Source organism: Lithobates pipiens, unplaced genomic scaffold, assembly GCF_037356315.1.
Source record: "Lithobates pipiens isolate NorthernLeopardFrog02 unplaced genomic scaffold, aLitPip1_a1.2 Scaffold_37, whole genome shotgun sequence".
NCBI lineage: Eukaryota > Metazoa > Chordata > Amphibia > Anura > Ranidae > Lithobates > Lithobates pipiens.
Window position 1 is genome coordinate 8089686 of NW_027507825.1, and position 19759 is coordinate 8109444.

At 45.9% G+C, this 19759-nt stretch overlaps 1 protein-coding gene across 1 annotated transcript in view; it reads right to left on the reverse strand.

Annotated features, from left to right (window-relative positions):
* Positions 1-299: 299 nt before the first annotated feature.
* The window catches only part of LOC143956520 (tyrosinase-like), a 42089-nt gene continuing 22629 nt past the window's right edge, over positions 300-19759 (reverse strand). The window contains exons 2-5 of the mRNA XM_077466720.1: positions 18027-18886; positions 14910-15123; positions 8877-9021; positions 300-691 (exon numbers count right to left, since the gene is read on the reverse strand). Of these exons, the coding sequence (XP_077322846.1) occupies positions 511-691; positions 8877-9021; positions 14910-15123; positions 18027-18821 (1335 nt within the window). The 5' untranslated portion in view covers positions 18822-18886 and the 3' untranslated portion in view covers positions 300-510. The remainder of the gene's footprint in view (positions 692-8876; positions 9022-14909; positions 15124-18026; positions 18887-19759) is intronic.

The following is a 19759-nucleotide window of genomic DNA, read 5'->3' on the forward strand; positions in this document are numbered from 1 at the left end:
GGCTCAACTTGAAGAACCAGCTCCCTGCCTGGTCCCTTCGGGAGTAGACCAGCCCAGGACACTCACAAGGGCCCATAGACCATTTATAAGGGAGGCTCAAAGCTGAAACTCTGATTATAAACAAAAATGGACCTTGAATTCTATCCAGCACACCTAAAGCGTTCTAGAACATTATGCAGCAAGTGAAAACAGAATTCCCGACCGCCATGTTTCTTTGGGGCCAGTGACTCAGCTGGTGTTGAAGATATTGGATCCCAATTAAGTAACCTTTTCAGACAAAAAAAAAAACTGACCACTACTGATGGTAATTATTTTTTATTTTGCAGTTCCATGTCAATATGGGTTACATAGTTACTCTGGAAAATTTTCATCAGGATTTTTGAAGTGAGATGATTGGACAGATTTGTTATGAGAGCTTGCTGATGTCTTCAGACCAAGCAGTCATTTGAAGAGGTTTTCCATCCCACCAAAGACAGACCTCAATCTGATAAGACTTGCTGCAACAGAATATTACAATCCCTGGTATATAGAGTACTTGTATCCAAATGCATCTGACTTCTGCAATAACTGTTTATTGGTGTAACACGGGAAGTACGGAGTAGCGCACTCATTAGGACCTTGACCTGGTTGATCATTTTCAGGGTACACATCTGAACTTGCATTGTATTTATGAAGCCATTTCTCATATATCCTAGAAATAGTTATGGAAAGATAAAGATAATAAATCTCCATACAAAAATCCTAATACAAAAAAGTCCTATTTCAGTTTTGCCATTGGGGGATTCTGTCAACTTCTCTTCTCCTGTATCACCCAATTACTCCAACCCTGTACAGCGCACACACACCCCACAATTATCCCACATTTCTGGCTTCCTCTGTCCCTGACCACCAAAACATGTCAGACCCCCATCAGTCCCTGATCCTCCAGAGAAATGTGGCTGGAGCAACTAATAGCAAAAACTTCCAAGTTAGCCCTTTAACATTCACAGCAGCTCACCTCCCATTCCATATCCATTCCTGGCCACCTCACTCACTCCTCTTTATCCACTAAAACATATTGATTCCTCTGGCTACCTTATCACCCCTCCCTTCCCACCTTACACCCATCCCTCTCTGATAGTCTCACTATCTTTCACTGACATATCCATTTCTGGCCTCCTCCTCCCCATCAATTCCCTACCCCAATGACAGATATCCATTTCTGGCCTCCTCCTCCCCATCAATTCCCTACCCCAATGACAGATATCCATTTCTGGCCTCCTCCTCCCCATCAATTCCCTACCCCAATGACAGATATCCATTTCTGGCCTCCTCCTCCCCATCAATTCCCTACCCCAATGACAGATATCCATTTCTGGCCTCCTCCTCCCCATCAATTCCCTACCCCAATGACAGATATCCCTTACTGGCCTCCTCACCCCCTTCAAATCCCTAATCCATGTGCCCGGTCCCTAATATAGCAGGGTACCAGGCGCATGGATTCCAATTTTTTTTTTTTTGAAGCACATGATTAATAATTGGCTTCAAAAAAGGATGGGCTTGGGGTGCAGAGCACTGCTCCCCGGAACTGACCCAGTTGTGTGACAGTAGCAAATTAATATTCACTATTGTCTTCCTGATTCTCCTCCAGGCCAATCAGGAAGCAGGTCCTGAGACCCGACTAGCCAGGGGGTATTCCAGACTTCCTATTCCTGGTGCAGGCCTGTGGCCAGGGAGGGCTGGAGCTGGCCTCTGGAAGCCGTAGTGAGCATGGAGGCTGAGGTTGGGCAGGAGCTGTGGGTCGGTGGAGCAGATGACGAATGACATGCTGGTGGTGACTGGACTGCCAGAAGAAGTGAGTACACCCCCTCCCTGCCCATACACCGTACAATCTCATTGATTACCGCATTCCCACCTGTCTCCCGCAAGAGGGGCAGGCTTGGCGCTAGATTGCCCCCCCCCAAAAAAAATATTGAGCACCTGCCACCACTGACGCTACTGTACCCCAATGGTTGCCCTGACCTTGCAAGTCTCCTGACATCTCTGACACCCAGACATTTTAGCAAAGAAATATGGATGCAGACACAGAATAATTCACAGTAAACCAGTTGAGTTTAACTTTGGATTTTGCAGTAAATAGAATCAATAGAAAATGGATCAGATAAGAGAAATCAGGTTATTATTACACTCTTTATATGAACAAACAAAATGAATGGTCAACTGAAGTCCCTGAATCAGCAAGTTTAACCAATCAAGGTCTATGGCTGCAGGCCAGAAGAGGGTAGGAGAATGAGCAACGTGGAGTCAGACCACTTTCTTCAACCTCCTGACACCATAGCTCCTCTTTAACACAAACACTTAACACAGGTTAGCAAGTTGTGTCTGAAGTCTATGAAGTAGATTTCTTAATAAAGAGAGTTTCTTGGTGATATGGGGCCGGATAGATGCCCCATGTTTCTGTCCCTTGTGGGGGGATAAAGTAGTAAATGTAGAAATCTTGTGTCTTCAGCTAGATCTAATGGAGGGGCCCAAAGTAATTGTTATTAATAACATTCGGCAGTACATTAGATATTATAGATGTCTCCTTATAGAGCTCTAATGAAGGAGCCAAAGTAACGGTGTTTGCATATCCTTGGGCAGGTCTCAAGTCCTGCGGGAACGCATGGGAACGGAGTTCCTGTACTTTTTCCAAAACAGGAACTCGGTTCCCGTTAGCTACCTTGTCCTGCAAGACTTTGAAGTATGCGAGCTGTGTGGCAGGTGTTACACCAGCAGCTCGCAATAGTAAGTGCCGCACACCTGACCATTCAGCCATTACCAGTATGGGGCCCCATGACAGCTTCCGCTTCGATCTACCTGTCAATCACAGCTAGCTGACAGGTTGATCAGGTCCCTGCTGCTAAGAGATTGTATTTAGTCAGACCTCTCGTGATGCGCTCCTCCCCGCCGGCCCCTCCTGATTTTCTGTCTCTTCATCTGAACCCTCCCCCCACGCCCCAGTGTCTTGTTTACTTGCTCTGTGTGTCCCGCTGAATCCCCCCCTCCTCTATCTTCAGTGACATATGATGAGAGAACCCAGAGAAGGAGCACAGCTATTCTGCTCACAGGACATGCAGGGTGAGAGGTGAGCTGAGGGAGGAACATAAGTTTGGGGTGGTAAGCTGAGCACAATACTTGGCAAAGTTTAATGCCAGGAGAGAAGTTTATGTGGGAATATGTGAAGGGTTGGAAGAGCAGCGAGTGTGTGTTGGAGCCCTGCAGAGTTTGCAGCCCCCCAAGCTAACATACATCTCCTAAGCAGGAACACATCACTATCTCCCCAACATTCTGTCCAGATAATGTGCAGTTCATTTATGACCTTTCCATTTAACGCTGTGTTATCCAAACTCTGTTCAATGAAAAGTGTAAACTCACCACATAAACACTCTATATACAAAATAACATTCCCCAATAAAGATCAGAACACGATGTTCACATTTACATGGAAGAACAACTGAATGAATGCTGATTATTCAGAGAATGACCGTACTTATGTTTATTGAGGATTGTTTTTTTTATGTACGAACAGTTAAGCTTCATACACACAATAAGAAAATTGGATTAAAAATAAAATTTTTGAAGTGTTCGTGCATATGAGAGTATCATTTATTTATATTTTTGGTGGGGGGAGTGGATCTTGGGTGGGAGTTCTCACACCATTTTCCCCAGGACTTGACCCCTGTCCTTGGGTGTAAAGAGTGTAAAGGGTGGCTTGCACCCACTCACCAATTTGGGCGACAAGAAGCTCAGGAGAAATTATGAGAAGATCCTGCAGAAGGCCTCTGCAGATACAATGCTCAAGGCATGGCTCTCGACCCCGCACCTCTCAGCACCACAGCTCTGCTGGATCTGTGATGCAGGTGATGAGGGTGTCTTCTTGGCTAAGACCTGATGACCTGATACTGTCAACAGCAGATGTGCCAACACTTGATCCCAGAGGCTTTGCCTTGCCACCTAGCCCGCAGCAGAGCCCTGGCTTTTGGATCACTGCTTTTCAGATGAAAGCCGTGGTCTCAAGACACCAACTCCTCCCCAACACAGGCTATTTATCCCCTCTCCCATCATTCTGTTCTCTTCCTTCAGCCGGCTGGAACTTGTAGTCCAACACAGTCTGGCTCCAATGCAAACTTGGCTTTCCGAACTAGATGTCTCAGGATCCTTTGCTATTCTCTCAAGCCGCGTACACACGGGCGGACTGTATGGCCTACTTAGTCCGTCATACAATCCGACGGACAGTCCGTCCTACTTTCGAATGAACGGACTTGACCACACACGGATGCACAAACAGTCCGTCGAAAGCTTGCGCGATGACGTGTACAGCACGTACGACGGGACTAGAAATAGGAAGTCCAATACACAGCAATGCAACTTTCCGCCGTGTAAATCCTTTCTGAGCATGCGCCATTCTTAGTCCGTCGAACTAGCCTACTGACGAGCGGATTGTCCGCTGAAACCAAAGTATGACAGACAGAATTTCGAAAAATCTGAAATACTTAGTACACCAGACTGCACGCTGAAAAAGTCAGCTGAAGCCCACACACGAGCGGACTGTCCGCTGAAATGTGTTTCGACGGACTAAGTACGCCATACAGTCCGCCCGTGTGTACGCGGCATAACAAATCCTCACTTGCTCTGCATTCAGAATACAGTAAACAGTCTGTGCTGAACAGCGGCAGCCCGTCTATTAAGGGCGCACGCCACCCCCCTCCCCCAACCATGCTTCCGGCCTCCTGATCTACATAATCTACATAAGTAAACAAATACTCTTGCAGTTATCTAGTGTTCAAGGGATAACTTCTCAGGCCTTGCTGCCCTCCAGGATAGGGGCATCCTAGCAGTCATAAGAGAAATAAAGAAGAGAGGTGTGCCTTGTGCATTATCCTAACTAATCTATTAATGTAAACAGATTAAAAACTACTCACAAACACGTGAAGAAAAATCACTGTTCTCTTAGGCCGCGTACACACGGGCGGATTGTCTGCCCAACTAAGTTCGTCAGACAATCCGACAGACAGTCCGTTCAAAATTTGAATGAACGGACTTGACCACACACGATGAGCAGACAGTGCGCGATGACGTGTACGGCACGTACGACGGGACTAGAAAAACGACGTCCAATACACTGCAATGCAACCTTCGGCCATGTAAATCCTTTCTGAGCATGCGCCATACTTAGTCCGTCCAACTTGCCTACACACGAGCGGACTGTCCGCTGAAACCAAGTTTGGACGGACAAAACCAAGTTTGAACGGACAAAATTACGGAAATTCCGTAAGACTTTGTTCGTCAGACTGTCCGCTGAAAAAGTCCGCTGAAGCCCACACACGAGCGGATTGTCCGCTGAAACACGGTTCAGCGGACTAAGTTGGACAGACAATCCGCCCGTGTGTACGCGGCCTTAGGAGTAAAAATTGCTCATATAGAGCATTATATGTACATGGTTTAGACGAGTTTAGAAGAGTTTTATGTTTTTTTTTCTGCCAGTGAGCTCCAATCAGAAATGCGACCCAGAAGATTTTTTTTTTTCCTGCCTTTAAACAATGATCTCAAAATATGCCTGGAAACGTTTTAATGTGTATGGACACATAGGATAACATTGGGCTGCTTCTAGAGGCAGAACACAAAACTCCTGTAGAAGCAACGTCTTTTAGGCCAGTGTGCATGGAGCCTTAAAATGGAAGTAAACCCTTCCAAACAACTTTGACCTACAGGTAAGCCTAGATTAAGGCTTACCTGTAGGTCCAAGTAATATCTCCTAAACCTATATGGTTTAGGAGATATTTGCCCGAAAATGGGCACCGCTGTCTACGGCGCATGCGCCGTAGACAGCGGCGCGCAGGCGCACTAAATGCGGCAAGTCCAAGAATGGATTTGCCTAATTTGTCGACTCCCGTGCGCATGCGCGGGAGTGACGTCATCGCGGCTCCGCCGAATGGCAGCGTCGGAGCTCCGAGACGCGACTCCCGTGCGCATGTGCGGGAGTGACGTCATCGCGGCTTCTCCGCTGTCATTCGTCGGAGCTGCGAGAGACGCCACAACCAAGATGGATGCGGCGGACTACAGGTGACAGCGGCGACTTCGCTGGCTCCTGTGTCAGGTAAGTGACACATAATGGACTACTATGCGATGCAATGCGATGCATAGTAGTCCATTATGCTTTACCTTTGCAGGGAAAAAAAGAGGAAGTAAACCCATCAGGGTTTACTTCCTCTTTAAGCCTCGTAAACACGATCCGATTGTTGGCAGGGGATTGTCTGTTGACAGACTGTTGTCCTAAAATCTGACCGTTAGTACACGCCTTTTGATAATTGTTGTTCAACTTTCGGCCAACAAATGTTGGATGACATGCTAGTAATTTTTCGGTGGACAACGGTTGGTTGTCAGATTTTCTGATGGTCTGTTCAAAAATCCAAGAATGACATTTCCAGCAGGCTAGTTAAAAAAAAAATCAAGATGGTGCTGCTATAAGACCAACAAACAGTACAGAACATATTACAGCGCACACATTCAAGAAATTTCCAGAAGGCTAGTTAAAGGTGTTTTCAACTAGCCTGCTGAAAATGTCATTTTTGAATGTGTGCGCTGTAATATGTTCTGTACTGTTTGTTGGTCTTATAGCAGCACCATCTTGAATTTAACCCCCCTGACGGTATTCCCGAGTCTGACTCGGGGGGGATTTTTCATACCAAAAGCGGTATCCCCGAGCCAGACTCGGGACCGCATCGCTGGATCCAGGAGGAGGTTTACTTACCTTCTCCCTCGGATCCAGCGTTGTATCCCCGCTGTACGAGCGAGCCGTGTCTCGCTCGATGCATTACATCGCCGATCTCCGTGCCCTGCGAGCGTTGCGACGCACGGGCACGGAGATCGGCGCCAAATTCAAAAAGTGAAACAAACAGTAAACATACAGTATAATGTAATCTTACAGATTACATTGCTGTATGTAAATATTTCACATCCGCCTTTGTCCCTAGTGGTCTGCCCAGTGTCCTGCATGTAGTTTTATATAATAAAAACTGTTCTTTATGCCTGGAAACTGGAGATTGCCCATAGCAACCAAAACTGTCACTGTACATCAAAAATGATTTTAGACCAGCTAGAAAACAGCGATAATAAATTAGAATCACTCGCAGAATTGAGCGATAGCGATTTGTGGGGAGATCCGTCATCAAATACTGAAAAGTAATGACAGCGACAATTCTGCAACTGAGCAAATTTCAGTGTTTTTGATTTGATTACATTATTGAATAATTTTTATTATTGTTATATTATTATTTGGTACAATTATTTATAATTATTTATTATATTATAATTTATGATTTAATTTTTCAAACTTTATCATACCCGGGATGTCTGCTAGACTCTGGTTTGGACAGATTTAAGAGAGTTATTCCTAAGAATTGCAGGACTACAATATAAAACGCCAAATTTTCATGCAAAATAATGGTACCGCTTTTAGCACCTAAAATCCAAAATAATCGTACCGCCAGGGAGGTTAAACGCATTAGGGTGTGCCCTCCAAATATGTTTTCTGTATATTGTAATAGACCCTGACCAGGTTTTTTGGGGATGGCGCACCCCTCCCCCTCTTCATTACCTCTTATTTAGTGGCCATCATTGCATAGGAGGAATCCCTTCATGGTTGAGACGCAGGATCTTTCATTCTATTAGACCCCTTTCACACCACACCGCCCTTTGCGTCGGCGGTAAAACGCCGCTATTTCTAGCGGCGTTTTACTGCCGGATTTGCGGCGGATTTGTGGCGCATTTCAGCCACTAGTAGGGCGCTTTTACCTCCCGTTAGCGGCCGCTAAAGGGTTAAAACCGCCGGCAATACGCCGCGGCCCATTGATTTCAATGGGGAGCAGCGGTGGAGGAGCGGTAAACACACCGCTCCTTCACCGCCTCCAAAGAAGCTGCTGGCAGGACTTTTTTCTGACGTCCTGCCAGCGCACCGCTGTAGTGTGAAAGCCCTCGGGGCTTTCACAATACACACAATGGTGCAGCTTCTTTAGGGCGGATTGCAGGCGCTATTTCTAACGCTATAGCACCTGCATAAAGCCCTGGTGTGAAAGGGGTGTTACTAGGGTAGGACCCATTAATTCTGGGTACTTTGATGCAGTAAGTGGGCTTAGCACTATATAATCATAAAGTGTGACCAAACCCCCGTATTTTTTGAATATGTTCAGGCGTTTTTTAACTAGCCTGCTGGAAATGTCATTCTTGAATGTGTGCGCTGTAATATGTTCTGTACTGTTTGTTGGTCTTGTAGCAGCACCATCTTGAATTTAAAGGTATTAGGGTGTGCCCCCCAAATATGTGTTCTGTTCACAAATCTGCCACACAAATGTTGAAAATACAGACACGCATGTTCGGAATCAATGCTCACCAAACACAAAATTAGCAGAAGGGGCCAAAAGGGTGGCGCTCAAGAGATGAAATTCCTCATAGTACGTCTAGTACAGTGTTTCTCAACTCCTGTCCTCAAGGCGTCCCGACAGGTTAGGATTTCCCTCAGATGAAACGGCTGTGGTAAAATTACTAAGCCAGTGAAACCGATCAAATCACCTGTACAAAATAATGGAGAGCCTGAAAACATGACCTGTTGGGGCGCCTTGAGGACTGGAGTTGAGAAACACTGGTCTAGTACGTCACTGCGTTTTATTTGTTGGCCAACAATTGTGCACCATTAATATGCAAGACAACAATTGTATCGTGTGTACGAGGCTTTAGAATGTATTACAGCTGGAAAAACTCCTCTTCAAATACACTCCTTCTGGTGTTTTTTTCAGGCAGAAAACACAAAACGTGGATAAAAGCCATGGATAAATCATAAAAGATTTGGTGAGAAGACTTACTTGTCAATAAAACAATGGTGCAGTATAAACATTGGATCATTGCTGGAGATTGGAACCTCAGACATCGTCCCACCAAGGAAGTTATGCATCAAGTTATGCATTGTAGTCTTATGCAAGTCCATCCCATCGCTTGGATTTAGAAAACCTTCAAAGATAATATAACAAGGTTATGGTCCTCTAGTTACATTTCTATTAGAGCTCCCATATCTTTCTATATTCCCCTAATAGGTCTGTAGGTACTACAAGCTAATGTGGAGTTTGGCAAATTAAAATATTAAAAATCCCTACTAAGCTATTATTATTTTTACTATCTGCATGTAGAATGTCCATGTGACATAAACCTATCAAATTTCTACAACCATTTCTGTAGCACAGGTTTCTATGGTTCCCCTATGGCAGGCATGTCCAAAGTCCGGCCCGCGGGCCAATCGCGGCCCAGTTTTGAACGGCCCGCCTCGTAATCTAAACATATATATCTTTTGTGGCCCCCGGCGATCTCCCAGCGCCGGGGCCACAAAAGATATATAGTCTGGTTGCATTGGAGATAGGAGGCTGTACGAGCGCCGTGCACACAGGTGTATTTCCTGTTTACACGGCAGCCTCTGTAATAGGAAGTCCCATCTCCGTTATTGGACGACTGTTCTGTCCATCAAAGGAGGCGGGACTTTCTCTTAAAGAGGCCGCTGTGTAAACAGGAGATTCTCCTGTTCTTTGGCGCTCGTTCAGCCCCCTCCATGTCCCCTCCAAGGCTGCACTGATGCCAATGGTAAGTACATTCCTGGCTAATGGTGGCTGCATTCCTGGCTAATGGTGGCTGCATTCCTGGCAATAGTATGTGAAATCCTGGCTAATGGTGGCTGCATTCCTGGCTAATGGTGAGTGAAATCCTGGCAATGGTGGCTGCATTCCTGGCTAATAGTGAGTGAAATCCTGGCAATGGTGGCTGCATTCCTGGCTAATGGTGGCTGCATTCCTGGTAATGGTGGCTGCATTCCTGGCTAATGGTGGCTGCATTCCTGGCAATGGTGGGCGCGCAGATGGGCACTGACCCTTATTTTGCTTTACAGTTTTTTATTTAAAATTTTAAGGTTTTTTCCTGAAACTTCCCTCTTATTCGCCAATAAATACGGTATATCCAAATAACACGCCCGAGCTCATCTCTTCAACACAAAGGCAAGAGAATTCTTGTTGGGCCGTGTATTAGTGTTCGAACGAACACACTTAGACCGAATTTTAATGGTTCAAAGAATGTCAGGAAAAATGGTCGGCCCTCGTGCATGTTCACTTCATCAAATCTGGCCCTCTTTGAAAAAAGTTTGGACACCCCTGCCCTATGGCTTTAAAAATCAAGTACATACCCAGGAATTCGAATTTTTTACCAGTGCTGGGCAATTTCCTCAATGTGTCAAAATGTAGTTAAAGGTCCAGTCAGGAAAGGGGGGACAAGCCCCCCTTCCTGAACCGTACCAGGCCACATGCCTTCCACATGGGGGTGCTTTGGGATGGGGGGAGCTTTTTAAAGGGGGCTTCCAGATTCTAATAAGCCCCCCCGCTCAAAGATCCCCACAAACACAGCCCAGGATTGTCGGAACAGAGTGCCATGTCCCATCAACATGGGGACAAGGAGTCTTCTCACCCCAAATCTCCTTGTCCTCATATTGAAGGGGACAAGGGCCACTGTTTCAACAATCCTGGGCTGTGGTTGTGGGGATCTGTAAGCAAAGGGCTTATCGGAACCTGGAAGCACCCTTTAAAAGGGGGGCCCCAGATCTTGCCCCCTCCCATGTGAATAAGTATGACGTACATTGTATCCCTACTCATTCATCAAAAAAGTGTCAATAATAAAAAAAAACACAGTTTATTAAAAAAAAAAATAATTACAACAAACGTCCCCCCATGTAGATCCATCATCAATCCCGATGCCTGGCACCACAGACGAACCCAAAATCAGGAGAAAAATAAAGCTCTGCCCGCGAGGAAGGCTGACCACTGAATGCCCGCGCCGCCATTTGACAGTTCTTAAATAAGTGTCATCAACCAGCATACACCGGTTGGCAAAGTCACAAGGGAGTGGGGCCACTAGGTGACATCACCAGGTGGCCCTGCCCATTACCTATTTAGGAACTGTCAAACAGTGGGGCAGGCATTCAGCAGTTAGCCTTCTTTGCGGGCGGAGCAATTTTTTTTATTTTTACGGGCGTCGTGATTGACAATGGAGCTCCATCGGGGGACATTTTTTTTTATGTTTTCGTTTTTTAATAAAGAAATTGTCTAAAACTGCCTCTTGTCATTATTTATTTTTGACACTTTTCTTTAGTGAATGAGTAGGAGTACAATGTGGTACTGGCGGCCGCTTTTTGTTTAAGGGGGCTTCCAGATTACGATAATTCCCCTGCCCGCAGACCTCTACAACCACCGCACAGGGTTGTCGGGGGAGGCCCTTGTCCCCATCAACATGGGGACAAGATGCTTTGGGGTGGGGGGCAGAGCACCCCCCCATGCTGAGGGCATTTAGCCTGGTATAGTTCAGGAGGTGGTTGGCCCTCACTCTTCCACCCCTTTCCTGGCCTGCCAGGCTGCAGGCTGCATGCTGAAATAAGGGTCTGGTATGGATTTTGGTGTGGGGTTCCACTTCTTTTTTTTTCTTTTTATATTTATATTGCCGGAAACAGCTTGCAGCAGCAAAGTCTGTTTAAATGCCTTTTTTTTCCTTTAGAAATGTCATTATTGCTGCAGCAGGTTCTATATATGGTACAGATGTGGCACGTTACAAGCAGACTAAGGGGACTCACCAAGCACTATATTTAACCACTTGCCTACCGGGCACTAACACCCCCTTCCTTCCCAAGCCATTTTTCAGCTTTCAGCACTTTGCATTTTGCATTTTGAATGAAAATTGCGCGGTCATGCTACACTTGACCAAAACAATTTTTTTTATTATTTTATTCACACAAATAGAGCTTTCTTTTGGTGGTATTTAACCACTGCTGTTTTTTTTTTTTTTCATTTTTTACAAAAAAAAGACCAAAAACTTAGGAAAAAATTAGTTTTTTACTTTTTTTCTGTCAGTAAATTTTGTAACTAAGTAATTTTTCGCCTTCACTGATGTGCGCTGATGAGGCAGCACTGATGGGCACTGATAGGCTGAACTGGTGAGCATTGGTGAGGTGGCACTTATGGGCACTGATGAGGCAGCACTTATGGGCACTGATGAGGTGTCACTGACGAGGAGGCACTAATATGCCGCACATATGGGCACTGATATGTGGCACTGATATGTGGCACTGATGAGCACTGATAGGCACTGTTAGGTGGCACTGATGGGCACTGATAGGCGGCACTGGTGGGCACTGATAGGCGATACAGATGGCCACTGATGGGCATTGACGGGTGGCACTTATAGGCGTCACTAATGGGCATTTATCAACAGCAGTGATGGGCATTGATGGGCAGCACTGATAGGCGGCACTGATTGCAGCACTGACTGGCATGGCTAATGGGCACTGATTAGTGGCACTTGTGGGCAGTGGTGGGCACTGATTGCTTCCACTGGTGGGCACTCTAAGCTGGCATTGGTGGGCAATGGTGGGCACTGATTTCTGACACTTTATTTATTGTAATGAGGGCACTGATGCTCAGTGCCCTGATTACATTCCTTAATGTCAGCTTGTGTGGCGATGCCGCTGATCGGCTTTCCTTGCCACACATAGTGTGAGGTGAGGAGAGACGATTACCGGCATCTCCGTGTTTACATGTGGCCGGCTGTGATTGGACGTGGCTCTTTACACCAATCGGGGGTCACGCCGTGCTCTAGGAACAAGTCGCGGCCACGATCGCCACGCAGGCATGCAAGAGCAGCTGTTCTGGGACAGGAAGCAGTTAAAGGAATTTTTCATTTTTCATTTTTATTGTTTCACCATTAACCACTTACAGACCAGCTCACGACGATATACATCGGTACTTTGAAGGAGAATATCTTTGTTATGGCAGCGGCTAACAGCCGTATCCTCTTCTTCAGTCAGCAGTCTGGTTTAAGATAAAAGTGGTCTCTGCAGCAGATTCGCCACAAAATCACTTTTATCAGGGGCCCCCCCGCACTCCGGTCCCCTCTCCCTCCGCACTCCGGTCCCCTCTCCCTCCGCACTCTGGTTCCCCCAGTCCAGTCAGTTTTTGACAATTCCTTTATTTAAAGTCTTCTTCTTTCCATCTTCTTCCGGTCTTCTTCCTTCATCCTTCGGTTTCTTCCTCCATCTTCTTCTTCCTCTGCTTCTTCCTCTGATCCTCTGCTTCTTGCTCCGGTGTTCTCGTTCCGGCATCTTCCTCCACAGGGTCTTCTTCCCCGCTTCCTTCTCGGGCCGCTCCGCATCCATGGGAGGCTCCCGCTGTGTGAAGCTTTTCTTCTTCTGACACTTCTATAACGTAACCGTGCGTTAGAGGTGGGCGGGGTCATCGGGTGGCCCCACCCTGCGTTATATAAGAGCTGTCAGAAGAAGAGATGCTTCACACAGCGGGAGCCTCCCATCAATGTGGAGCGACCCAAGAACGAAGCGGGGAAGAAGGCGACGTGGAGGAAGATGCCGGACGAGAACACCGGAGCACGAAGCAAAGGATCGGAGGAAGAAGCAGAGGAAGAAGAAGATGGAGGAAGAAACCGAAGGCTGAAGGAAGGAAGAAGGAAGAAGACCCAAAGAAGTTGGAAAGAAGAAGACTTGTCATTTTTAACATTTTTGACACTTTTGTTGCAAAATGGTATGGGAACTTTTGTACCCCCTTACCATTTCACACGGAGAGGCTGGATATGGGGGTCCCCTTGTTAAAGGGGGCTTCCAGATTCCGATAAGCCCCCCCGCAGACCCCCACAACCACCGGGCAAGGGTTATGGGGATGAGGCCCTTGTCCCCATCAACATGGGGGCAAGGTGCTTTGGGGGGCTACCCTCAAAGCACCCTCCCAATGTTGAGGGCATGTGGCCAGTACGGTTTAGGAGGGGGGCGCACTCTCGGACCCCCCTCTTTTCCTGCAGCCTGCCAGGTTGCATGCTTGGATAAGGGTCTGGTATGGATTTTGAGGGGGACCCCCACGCCATTTTTTTTTTAAAATTTGGCACGGCGTTTTCCCGTTAATATTCATACCAGACCTAAGGGCCTGGTATGCTCTTGGTGGGGAACCCATAACGTTTTTTTATTTAAAATTAAAGTAGCCTGGCCTGGGGGGGCGACTTAAAGTCATGTTGTAAGTCGCCCCAAGTCGCGTTGAAGTCGCCCCAAGTCACACTGTGATTCATACTCAAGTTGTGTCCAAGTTGCCTCCCAAAGTCGTGCTGGAAGTTGTGTTGCCCCTGTGTGAATGGACTCTTAATGATACGGCGTGTGCTATTATCAATGGCATATTATTATTGCTGTTGCTCATATGAGTACACCGGTTCACGCGCTCAATTATTGGGTTATCTGGTGCACCAATTAAGGTATGAACCGGCGCAGCACATTCATCTTAGTAAATTACCCCCAATGTCTCTCTCACAGCTCCATGCTGCAGTGGCCCACACCCTGACCTGGGCAGGGGAGTTCTTGAACCCTGAATCACTGCCCACCCCTTAACTATAAAGTCTGTGCTCACCTGTACAGTCAGGCTGCTGGTCTCTGGTAAGATATGGACATCGAAGTAGAGGCTTCTTCCCTCTTGAGACTCTTTAAAATCTCTGGACTCCAGGGCCCAATCCAGCAATCCAGGAGTTACCAGTTCTGGAGAAAAGTGCAAAACCAGTTTTCTCTACTAAAAGTAACCATCCTGGAGTCCCTCACCCTGCATCAGTGAGAACCCTTTGTGGCATGTAATCCATCTAACACAGTGGCGAGGAACTTATATCCCTGAGATTTACCCTTACTTCCTGTTACTTCCTGTTTCCTGTTCCTGTCTACAGGACACCGGGGGGGGGGGGGGGGTTCTGCTCTGCCAAAAACAACATTACATTGTTATAGCCAGATATACACTTTGAGGGAAAAAAAAAAGAATGTTACAGTACTGCTTACCCACCTTCTAAGGCATTACGGAAGCTATGTTTTGCATTTCTGTTGTAGGGATAGGTGTCAAAGTGTTTAAATTTCAAAGTGTCCTCTACATCTTGGAAGGTGGGTGGGCTTTGGGCGTGAGGATTAGCGCCGGGCTTCCTGTGCAGTATTTGCAACTGATTGAAGTCATCTGCAGCAAGGCAGTAAGAATCAACATAGTTGTACCCACTGCAAATAGACTAAAAAGTGGAAATATAAAAAGCCTTGTTAATACAGAAAGACAAATATTTATTTTCAAAATGACATCATCTGTACTTCCTGTTACTCTTCAGTTAGTTATGGGGAGAGCATTCCTCCAGGACTCATGTATTGATATCTGAACCCAGCCTATGTGATGGGGAAGTCTCGCTGAGGAGTCAGGAGGATTCCGCCCTACAGACACAAATCTGTGTGTGAGTGTTGGGAAGACACCTATGTTCTTTAGAGAGACTGCAGGTGGCAGTTTGAACCCTGGGGTAAGCTAGGAGAGAGCTTGACCCAAGCATACAGGTCTATGCAACAGACCTATGACCTAGGCATGATGCCTGAAGCAGCTGTGTCGTCAGTAGGCAAGCCAGGAGGCTGAATAACCATGATGCAATAATGGTGTGTAGTACCCTGTAGCTTAGCCAGGGAGCTCCTCACAAATTTACTTGCCAGGGGTAGTTTTCCTGGTTGATTTATACAGATCCATTGATTTCTCCCTAAGTTTGGCATTGTTGCTACTTTTCTCTTCTTCCACTAAGTGGCTGGGTACTTGGTGGTACTATATATGAGAAGGGCAACCCAATTTCAATTTATAAGTGTATGGGGTATCTCAGCCAATGGGCAGGGGTTTTCTTGAATCCCTTGGCCTGCTGGGATCACCTATATATTTAGATGGAGTCAGGCGATCTACATTCTGTGCCACCCCGACGGCTGTCTGAATGAATGTGTTAAATGTGCCCTGGGTTACTAGGCCAGAGATTGGGCCTATCCCGGGGGTATCTGGCTGCTGAGCTGTCTGAGGGCCTATCCAGAAGCAAGAGAGCAGCGCAGGGTTGGGATTGCAGCTTGCAGTCCAACCAAAAGTGACGTTTCTGTCAGCCAGAGAACCTGTCAGTGGTCGGAGGTAGAAGGGAAGCTGTTGCCACAAAGGGACCAACCACCTGATTACCAGGGACCACAGTGAGTAACTGAAGTAAGTACCAGAGTAGTATTTTTACCGGTGTGGTTTTGGAATTTGATACATTTTGTTTCCTGTTCTAATGAATTCCATATTTTTAGAACGATTCGAATTCGGAATGGTCGAGAAATGATCGACCGATTTGAATTGTGTGTGAAGAACAGCTAGTTTTTAAGCAGCGGGGCGGGAAGCCAGTCGCTGCGTCCTTAACAACCGAGGATTCATACCTGTCAGCAGGCTTCCCTAAACAGAACAATGCCGGCAATAGAAAATTCCATAAAAAATACACTGTGGAGTCCCCCCCCCCAATCAATACCAAGCCTTTCGGGTCTGGTATGGATTCTAAAGGAAACTCCACACCAAAATAAAAGAAAAAAATGTGTGGTCCCCCCAAAATCCATACCAGACCCTTATCCAAGCATGCAGCATGGCAGGCAAGGAAAGGGGGCGAGCACCCCCCTGCTGAGCCATACCAGTTCACAAGCACTCAACATGGGGGGTGCTTTGGGGCAGGGGGGCTGCCAGTTTCATCCCCAAAACCCTGACCGGTGGTTGTGAGGGTGTACAGGCAGGGGGCTTATCAGAATCTGGAAGTCCCCTTTAACTAGGGGATGCCCAAATTCCCCCAATGTGAATGAGTATGGGGTACCCCAATCCATTCACAAAAAATGTGTAAAAAGTGAATAAAGACAGTAAACAAGTTTTTGAAAAAACCTTAAACAATCTCCCGATGTAGATCCATCTCACTCCGCTTGCCCCACCGCCGAACCTGAAAAAAGAAAAACAAAAACCTCCGGCCTCGTTGAACGCTCCCCGTGGACTGCCTGCTCCTCCAACTAACATCTCCAATATATGCAAGGAGTGGGGCCACCTGGTGACCCCGCCCCAATGTGACATCATCGACCCAGCATGTCCCTGGATGACATCATTGGGTGACTCAGCCCCTTAGCTATTTCAGAAATGTCAGATGGAGGAGCAGGCAGTCCATGGGAAGCATTTCTGGATCAATCTACATCGAGGGACATTATTATTTATTTATTAATGCTCATTTACTGTCTTTATTCACTTTTTACAAATTTTTGGTGAAAGGGTAGGGGGCCCCCTAGTTAAAGGGGCTTCCAGATTCCGATAAGCCCCCTGCCTGCAGACCCCCACAACCAACCTGACAGGGTTGTGGGAATGAGCTTGCCCCCCCCACCCTTTCCTGGCCTGCATGCTCGGATAAGGGTGCGGTATGTATTTTGGGTGGGACCCCATAATGTTTTTTTAAATTTTGGCATGGGGTTCCCCTTAGAATCCATACCAGACCCAAAGGGCTTGGTATTGATTGGGGGGGGGGGACTCCACGCTGTTTTTTTCTGGAAATTTCTATTGTTTTGTATACATTTCAGCTGTCAGTGGGGAAGCCAGCTGACAGCTGATGAGTGATTGTTGTTAAGGAGCTGCTTAAGAACCAGCTATTCTTCACACAAAATTCAAATCGGTCAATCATTTTTCGACCACTCCGAATTCTAATAATTTTGAAAATTTGGAATTAGTTGGAAAACGAATAAACAAAATGAATTTTAACGAATTTCAACAAAATTTGTTACTATTTAATTCAGATATTCGGATACATCCAAATCTCTGAATAACCAAAAAATCATCCGAATTTGTAGTTTGACCGAAACTAATTGCACATGTCTAAATATTTTTTTTTAGTAGAGACGGAAAAGGTTAAAGTCCCTGTTAGCATTTTAATATTGTCCACATTTCTGTTCCAAATTTCCCCTTACTTCCTATCGGATGAAATTGTTTTCAACCCAACAGTTAGAGGAAATCTTCCTAACAAAGCCCAAGAGAGCAGCAAAAAACAGACAGAATTTCGAATCCCTCCCTACTTTTGGCTGCACTTACACTGTATACCTATTGTTAAAAATAGTTATAGTTTCCCATTACCTTCCAAAAAGCAAAATGGGAGTATCGACTGAGAAACCCTTCAACGTCATTATCTCCGAGGAAGTCATTGGTGCAGATTGAGCATTTTTTTTCTCCTCTCCAGTCCCAATAAGGAAGGGCAAAATTTTCATCCCCTGTCAAGAGCTGAATTTGTCTCTCCAGGAAGAGGAGGCCCAGACGATGCCAACCGGGAAAAGCTGGACCTTGATGGGCGTAGTTTGTGCTATAATCAAAGGTCCCATTCCTTAGAATTGGCTTTGTGGAGTAGTAATGGATCCAAGAAAAAACATCATAGATGGCGGCATCAACAAAGCGGTAAGTGTCTTTGTGATGGCGGTCTCCGGTGTATAAGATAACAAAGTCCGGACTTTTTGTGATTTTGGCCAGCGCCAAGTAGCTGAAAAATCTTTTCCTTTCAAGCAAAGAAAGTTCTCGAATTTCCTTCCGCACTATTGTGATTTTACGATCACATTTTTCTCCGAAATGCCCGTACTTACAGTCACCGCAGCCGTAGCCGCTGTAGTTTCCAAAGCACTCACAGGCATTGCTAAAGTAATACTTTGGCCAGTTTAGGCGGTCATCATTGTATTGGGGCACTTTGCCAAATTCTCCAAAAACAGGCACAATCTGGGGACGGCATATGCCACGGCCTGAGCTGGAGCCACAGGGGCTGCGGTCCTTCCAAAGTGGGCAACAGGAATTGCTCTTCAAAGCCTCCTCTGTGACACAGACCCGTGGAAACTGAGCTTGGACCAAATCATAGCAAAGAACAAGAAAAACACAAAAGACAATCATGGCTTGCTGCAGAAAAATCAACACCTGGAGAAGACAGTGGAGCCAGAGGATTTACGAACTCTAGTCTAAATAAAAAAAAGAAAGGTGTTGTAAAATACAAAGACTTTTTAAACATATGAAACTTTAAAGGGAAATGATAATGTATATTCAGCAAGTAGACCTGTCACATTTTTACCTTTTTGTTCCGTATTTTGCTTATTCAAATGAACCAAAAAATTATGATAATATACGGCGCACAAAACAACATAAAACATGTGTAAATCAAAATAAATAATACATAAAACTGTAGCCTGTTTCAATCTTGTATAATTCCTGTATCACTCCTTGCTCCAGGTGACCTCTGATGCTGTCAAGTAGGGATGAGCCGAACACCCCCGGTTCGGTTCGCACCAGAACCTGCGAACGGACCGAAAATTTGCACGAACTTTAGAACCCCATTAAAGTCTATGGGACACAAACGTTTGAAATCAAAAGTGCTACGTTTAAAGGCTAATATGCAAGTTATTGTCCTAAAAGGGTTTGGGGACCTGGCTTTTGCCCCAGGGGACATGTATCAATGCAAAAAAAAAGTTTTAAAAACTACAGTTTTTTCAGGAGCACTGATTTTAATTATGCTTAAAGTGAAAAAAAAAGTGAAATATTCCTTTAAATATCGTGCCTGGGGGGTGCCTGTGAAGTGGCACGTGTTTCCTGTGTTAAGAACAATCCCTGCACAAAATTAGATTTCTAACGGAAAAAAGGTAATTTAAAACTGCTTGCGGTTTTAATGTAATGTCTGGTCAAAATCAAAATAGATCAAAATCATTGAGGAAAATGGCATGGGTACCCCCCCCCCCCCTGCCCATTACCAGCCCCTTTGAGTCTTGTATGGATATTAAGGGGAACCCCGTACCCAAATTTAAAAAAGGAAAGGCGTGGGGCCCCCAGGCCCTATATAT